General features: G+C 50.4%; 1 protein-coding gene across 1 annotated transcript; it reads left to right on the top strand.

Annotated features, from left to right (window-relative positions):
* The first annotated feature begins 261 nt into the window (after window positions 1-261).
* mex3b (mex-3 RNA binding family member B) lies at window positions 262-4,507 on the top strand. Its single transcript, XM_027019832.2, has 2 exons — window positions 262-877; window positions 1,736-4,507. The coding sequence occupies exons 1-2, from the start codon at window positions 649-651 to the stop codon at window positions 3,121-3,123; spliced, it is 1,617 nt and encodes a 538-aa protein (XP_026875633.2). The 5' UTR covers window positions 262-648; the 3' UTR covers window positions 3,124-4,507.
* Window positions 4,508-7,618: the final 3,111 nt, after the last annotated feature.

The raw sequence follows: 7,618 nt of genomic DNA, 5'->3' as shown, positions 1-7,618 counted from the left end.
CACCCTCCCCATCAAAAGTAAAAATTAAAATTAACTTCTAAAACTAAACGTCTTTATTAAAATCTGCATGTTGGTGTTTTGATGGGACAACAAAGAAGGGCGGGGAGCCGACGGCTGGTCGACTCGGTAGCCGCCCTTCCAGCCGGATCTGTCCAATCAGCTCGGCGTATGCAAATCCGGAGCCGCGCCGCACCGTCCCTGCCCGGGCGCTGACGTCATTCGCGCATATCCCCCAGCAGTGCCGCGTCTGGCTGCAGCGGGCTCAGACAGAAAACGGCAACGCGCTGAGAGCGAGCGAGCGAGTGAGCGAGCGAACGCGCGAGCCAGGGAGGGGCTCTTCGAAGGAGTATCGCCACCGCCGGCATTCCGACAACCCAGCACTCCGGAATACGCGTTCCGTGCGTCTTGGGGGGAAAATTCGGCACTCGGGGTGCAGAGATTGTGGGCACAGGTCGGATTGCACTGATTTCCCCCCCCCTCTCCACATTTTTAACTGCCAGGACAGGAAGGGCACTGATTAGCGCGAGGGGCTTTAAGACCGGGTGCCTCGGTTCTTCTTCCTGCTAGGTCCCTACCCTTATTCCGTAGTGTTACCTCTTTTTTTTTTGTCTGTTGTTGTTGATCCCAGTGACTGCAAAATAATCAAAGATGCCTAGTTCACTATTTGCTGACATGGAGCGGAATGGCAGCAGCCAGGGGGACGCCTTGGACGACCAAAGAGCTCTACAGATCGCGCTGGATCAGCTTTCTTTGCTCGGCTTGGATACTGATGAAAGCTCCGTGTATGACAACGAGCCGAGGAAAAAGAGCGTCAACATGACCGAATGCGTTCCCGTCCCCAGTTCGGAACACGTTGCCGAAATTGTCGGCAGGCAAGGTAGGCTCGCTATCTTCTTTTGTTCAAAGCCACGCTCCACTCCGGGCCAGAGGCTTGCCAGTCGCCATGAATTTGCCGCCTGCTCGGCGGTTATGATTCGGCTCGTTTTCAGGTGGAAACAGACACGGCAGCCCGTTTCAGCGGCCGCATTGTCCTCTCTGTGGCCGCTCGTTCAGTAAAGAGAGTCGGGCAGAGCAGAAGTGGATATTTCGGGCCACTCTCTCTTTCTCTCTCTCTCTGTCACGTTGTCCCACTTAGCCAGACAGCTATCCTCACCATCCTTCTAAAAGGGCGAGTTCTGTCATACAACACGAACTGTTTTGCCTTCCGTGGTCTTTGTTTACACTGATCCCAACAGCCTTGCTATTTAGAGCGGATTTGTAACGGATCTAGAAACCGTGCTATCTTTAAAAAGTAGCAAATGGCAGGTAGGTTTTCTCTAAAGCTTTGAATATGTAAAACACAGCCCTTTCTTTCCTGGATGAAATGTGAATGTCTGATCTATTTTGCCCAGTAGGAAAATCCAGAATTCTCGTCCGTTTTTTTTTTCCATGCTATATTTGACCTGGATGGCTGCATGTCATGTATCGAGCATGTGGTTTGAATTTATGCTGTTCTTTGTTTTGGTTTGGTTTTTTTTGTTTTTTTGTTTTTTTTTTAAAGTGAACCGTCGTCCCTAGATGTTGCTGCACTAGGGAGGCACACACATCTGCCCTTAGCTGCAGCCGCACCAGCATCACAGAGCAACCTCTTGTTAGTTTGCCTGTTTGTCTCACGTTATTTAGCCATTTTTTACACAAGACTTTCCTATTTCTTTTTTCTTTTTTGGTTTTCATTTTACAATTCTTTCAAATGTAGGTTGCAAAATTAAAGCCCTGCGCGCTAAGACCAACACCTATATCAAGACTCCGGTACGAGGGGAGGAGCCCGTCTTTGTTGTGACCGGCAGGAGGGAGGATGTAGCCATGGCTCGAAGGGAGATCATCTCTGCGGCAGAGCACTTCTCCATGATCCGCGCCTCGCGGAACAAAAACAGCACCCTCAACGGCAGCACCGCAGTGCCCGGGCCGCCCAACCTACCGGGACAGACCACCATCCAGGTGCGGGTGCCCTACCGGGTGGTGGGTCTGGTGGTGGGACCCAAGGGCGCCACCATCAAACGCATCCAGCAGCAGACACACACCTACATCGTGACACCCAGCAGGGACAAAGAGCCCGTGTTCGAGGTGACGGGCATGCCCGAGAACGTGGACAGGGCCCGCGAGGAGATCGAGGCACACATCGCCATGCGCACCGGCGGCCTGATTGAGTTCGCCGACGAGAACGACTTCCACGCCAACGGCACGGACGTGGGCTTTGAGCTGCACGGCCATGCCAGCCTGTGGAGCAAGCCTGGCTCGGGCGTCACGCCCACCTCGGGCCGCAAGCCCTTCTCCAACTACCGCAACGACAGCTCCAGCTCCCTGGGGAGCGCCTCCACCGACTCGTACTTCGGCACCAACAGCAGCTCGCGGCTGGCCGACTACAGTCCACCCAGCCCCGCGCTCAGCTACACGGCCTCCAGCAACGGCAACAACAACAACAACAACCTGAACATCAGCGTCAACGCCAACGCCAACGCATTCGTCTACGGCGGTGACGTCATATCGCCCGACTGCGCTGACCTGGCCTTCGAGTGCTCTCCCGGTTTCGACCCCACCCCTGCGCCGCCCGGCCTGATGTGGTCTCAGTACGAGCGGGGTGGGGCCCCTTCCACCACCACGCCCTCCTCCATCTTCCATGCCAATGCCTCCGGCAACGCCAACGGCATGCTGGCCAACCAGCGGCGGGGGAACGGAGTGGGCTGTGCTGCCCAGCCCCGGCTGTCCCCGCCCCTGCACCACGTGGGCGGGACCGGCGAGCACCCGCTGGCCCGGCGGGTGCGCAGTGACCCGGGCGGCGGTTCGCTCACCTTCCCGGGATACTCGGCCAGCACTGTGGCCACCCACCTTCCCGGGGTGCCGTCCGACTCCTCGGCCTCCTCCTCGTCCTCCTCTTCCTCCTCATCTTCCTCTTCCTCGGGGACGAGCCGGAAGGGCAGCCGGGACTGCTCGGTGTGCTTCGAGAGCGAGGTGATAGCCGCCCTGGTGCCCTGCGGCCATAACCTCTTCTGCATGGAGTGTGCCAACCGCATCTGCGAGCGCAGTGACCCAGAGTGCCCCGTCTGCCATGCTGCAGTTACTCAGGCGATACGTATATTTTCATAGAAGAAAAACAAAAACGAACGAACAAGTGAAGAAAAAAAATAAATTGCGACAATGTCGCGTGCCCTGTGACTACAACAGCAACAAACCACAACAGACCATTCAACTAAAGACTCCTGGCTTTCCGAAACTCCTAATACCACGTTTATCCCACATGTATATACATATGTATGTATAGCTGCAGTATGCAAACAGGCACACCCGACAGAGGGCTCCGGCGTAAGTGTTTATAATGTACTGTAGCTTGGGACAAATATTTTCATCATCTAATGCATGTTTTAAATATTAAAGCCTAGTAATCAATAGTTCTAGTGAAATGTACACAGACATCAATGGAGTTCTGAGACGGACAGCAGTCTCACCAGAGGTACCCGAGACGTCTGTGGACTGCTGGTGAACGAGGCCTGTGACCTAACAGTGCGGGGCTTCGAGGGCTTCTATTCTAACAGCATTAACAGACTTGATGGTCAAGAGACTGCAGCGTCTAGGTCAACTTATCTGAGGGAGAGTAACAACATATCCTCCATATATGTATAGATCAAAAAAAGAAGAGAAGAAGAAGAAGAAGAAAGGAATCCACAAAATTGAAAGTTTTAAATATTAATTACATTAATACAGATTGAAGTATTTTATTCTTTTTTGACTTGAAAAATTATATTTCGTATTGCAAAGATGTTTACAGATATTTTAATTTAAGTTCAGTGAACTTTTTTGTAGCTGGGTTAAAATATCTTTTATTTTTTAGTATGGCCTTATGGCAATGAACACACTGTATTATTTTAATATCACACACAATGTGGATGGATGTTCAGCAGACAATGTGTACTTGCATTTAACAGTATTCTGTTGGGACAGGGTTTATAGGTTCAGCAAAAAAGTCTTTTAAATCCGTTTCACCCAGCGTCTTTTTTATTCAGTAATATAAAGCATATTTTATTCTATATTATTACAAAACATTCAAATGTATAAAACTTAGTAAGTTGGACAAAAGGAAACTGTTTATGCTTTCTAAAGTTTGTATGAATTAGATTCCAGTGGTTATTACAGACTTCTGTTGCACCACTATAGTTTTAGTATTTCTATTTTAATACGCTTGTTTACCACTTGTTTATGTATATGTAGGTGAAGTTACTTGAGCGTAAAAGTACTTTATTGAGCAAAGTTTAAAAACAAAGTATATTTTATTTTATGATAAAAAAAGGCCTTTAACCTCATGGTCAAATACTAATATTATATTTGCTGAAACAAGATTTGAAAAATGTATCAAGAGTTTTATTTTTCTGACATTTAAAGTTCTACATGATAAAGTAAAACTTAAGTAATGGTGCTACTTCCTGTTTTTTTAAGTATTTCTATATAAGTCCAATAAAATGGTACATGAAAGGAGTGTGTTTGTTCTGTTATTCTCTCACTCAACATTAGCTACCAGTTTATGTAGATAAAGACAGAACAGTCCTGAGTTAGTGTGGAGCTCCTGTGTTAGTATGGACACCACCACCCTGTTATTGTGGAGCCCCTGTGTTATTGTGGACACCCCCACCCTGTTAGTGTGGACTCCACCTTGTTAGTGTGGACACCACCACCCTGTTAGTGTCGAGCTCCTGTGTTAGTGTGGACACCGCCCTGTTAGTGTGGAGCTCCTGTATTAGTGTGGACACCACCCTGTTAGTGTGGCGCTCCTGTGTTAGTGTGGACACCACACTGTTAGTGTGAACACCACCACCCTGTTAGTGTGGACACCACCCTGTTAGTGTGGCGCTCCTGTATTAGTGTGGACACCACCACCCTGTTAGTGTGTAGCTCCTGTGTTAGTTGGACACCACCCTGTTAGTGTGGACACCTCTTTCTCCTGCTGCTACCTCTACTGTCATGGGAAGCATAACTCATCCCATGATTAATATTATGAATATATTACTGTTATGCATTTTTGCCTGTGCAGAGGTGCAACGTGCTTTGGAATAGGTCAGCGTGGCGGTGGAGCGCTAGCTCAGTGTTAGCGCAGTGGAGCACAGTCACCAAGGAGCTTTAGCGCAACATTAGCACAGTGATGGGCGTTAACTTGATGTTAGCATTGTGTGGTGCTAGCTCGAAGTTAGCACAGATGTTCACATGAACTCCTAGAGGCTGTCAATCGAGCTTTATATGTGTGTGTGTGTGTGTGTGTGAACATGGTTAGGTCAGAGGTCAAATTTGTGGAAGTATGGTAATACAGAAGAGAAAAAGCGAGCTGTGATATTGACTGGGCTGAAGTGCACACTAGTCAAATCTATTTATCAGGCCCTGGTTTTCTGTTGTATTCCAGTGAGCAATGTCATGTGGTTTCACATGGAAAGAGTGACTGTTTGAAAGCTCACCCTGCTGCAAGATAATAGCTGCACGGCAAACAGGCCTTAATGATCGCTTTAAAATGGAAACATCCAAAGGGCTGCTTCAAAAACTGGCCCCCATAAAACCTCACTATTAGGAAACAATTTCAGCACTGTGGAAAAGAGCTGACAAGTGCTTTACCAAAATGCGGAACGCACTGGCACTCCCTGGCCACTGCCACTTTAACCAGAGCGCTGCTCCGTCCACGTCACACTCAGAACCTCCGGAGTCGAGTCTTTGGTTCTGATCTGAGCTTTTACTTTGTCACTGGGAGGAGCAGGCTCCTGCTGGAAGACCCTGTGTTTCGGGCCCGGGTCTTTCGTCGCGGCCCCTTCCAAAGGGGGAAGTCAGGGTGATGAGGGTCCGGACTGCGTGGCCACGTCTCCAACGGCAGCCCGCCTGGGAAGTGGCAAGTGGAGTCGCAGTGGAAGGAGGTCGTCGGTTATCCGTTTTCAAAGCCCTCGGCACGGGCCGTCAGGGCCGAGAACACGTCAACACCCTGCAGGTGAGCGCTTGGGAGAAACGTCCAAAGATCTGCTCGCGAGAGCAAGCGCCAGCACTCGGCTCGGGCGCTGCACCCCCGAGCCAAAATCGAGACACTGCCGAAACTCTGGGGTTCAATACACAAGCCGCTGCCCACAAAGAGAGTAGAGGCTTGTGCTGTCTTTCTTTCGTTCTAGCTTTTTCTCTCTCACCTACACACACACACACACACACACACACACACACAGATTCATGTAACAGTATCTCCCTTTCTCTCTTTCTCTCACTACACACTCATACACACAACCATCCCTGTCTCTCGCTCTCTCTCCCTCCCTCACACACATGTGCACACAGTCTACCTCCCTCTCTCTCGCTCCCTCTCTCTCTCGCTCCCTCCACATGCCGCGTGTGGTCGCATCTTTTATTCATGAATCGCAGGGCTTGTCACGGCGTGCTCGGAGAACGTCGCTTCCTCCTCATTTGATTTGACTCCTGCCACCCGACGCCATGCTGCTGCCCGCTAACCAGTGGCCCGCGTGTCTGTCACGGCACGCAGCACCCTGTCTCCTGCGTTCCCCACGGGACGAGCGCAGCTATTCCTGCTTCCAGCCCCGAAACCCTGCCACGGGGCGCACCGCCACGCCCCTGCGGGAAGCCGCACTCTGACAGCAGCGGCCACCATCCGGCGGGGGCGGGGCCGTCCGTCTGGGCCGCACACATGCCCTCTGCTGGCGGGGCGTCGGGGGCAGATGTTGTTAAGGCGTCTGGGGAAAAGGGGGAAGCCATTCCCGTCGGTGGAATCAGACCCAGGGGCCGATCCAAACTTTAAATGCCAACCTCTGCAATAATTGAAAGAGTTGTTGCTACAAAACAAAGATTATTTTGAAGGTTAAAAAAACACAATAGGTTTTTGTGTTTTTGTGAACGTGCAGGTTCAGGTAATGTACTCGAAAGACACTCGTTTAAAGTAGATTTCGAACAAATGTTGTATGTAGCAAACAGCAGGGCCAGGTGCGTCCCAGTGCCGCCAGGAAAATGGCAGTCTGCTCCCCTCAACAGACGACCTTTCCCCCTTTCTGGCAGCGGAAGGTACACCCCCTATCCCCTCTAATACCCCCCCAGTGTCTGTTGCCCCACAACACCCTGCACCCCTGCCTGTCTCCTCCTCTTTTCACCTCCTCACGTGTTTCAGACCTGCTGCGTTGTTTGCAGGTGGGAGTACCTGAGTGTTTTCGTGTACTCCTGCACATACTACCCGGAAGACATCCTTTATTATTGGATTCCATGCCCTGGCGTGAGTATTTAATTTTCCCAAACATCTAAGAATTTTAACTTTGGAATGGTGCACTCTGGTCATGAGTCATGCACAAGCAGAGAACCTCCTTAATGCGTGTTAACGCTGAACGTTACCTGCTGTGTTTGGCCAACGATTTATTCCGCTTATGTGGGCCTTTGAGCGGCTGATGGATTTGCTACACGCTTTCTCGTTTGGGACATATCTGGCAACATGCACCCGTCGTGCTCAATTAAAAATGAAAGACGTGTCAATAAACCGAGGCGCGGGTCCCTCGTCTTTTTGGGCTGACAAAACGCCGACGTTATAAACGAGACGAAGTCGTGAAGTCTCTGCTCTGTTTTGTTTTGG

Source organism: Electrophorus electricus, chromosome 1 (assembly GCF_013358815.1).
Source record: "Electrophorus electricus isolate fEleEle1 chromosome 1, fEleEle1.pri, whole genome shotgun sequence".
Classification (NCBI taxonomy): Eukaryota; Metazoa; Chordata; class Actinopteri; order Gymnotiformes; family Gymnotidae; genus Electrophorus; species Electrophorus electricus.
This window is presented reverse-complemented; position numbering and strand designations above follow the sequence as displayed.

Bases quoted from the DNA above. Each gene is read 5' to 3' on its own strand.
- mex3b (XM_027019832.2), top strand. From the start codon at position 649: ATGCCTAGTTCACTATTTGCTGACATGGAGCGGAATGGCAGCAGCCAG. The intron at 878-1,735 runs GTAGGCTCGCTA...TTTCAAATGTAG, and splicing joins CGAAATTGTCGGCAGGCAAG to GTTGCAAAATTAAAGCCCTG.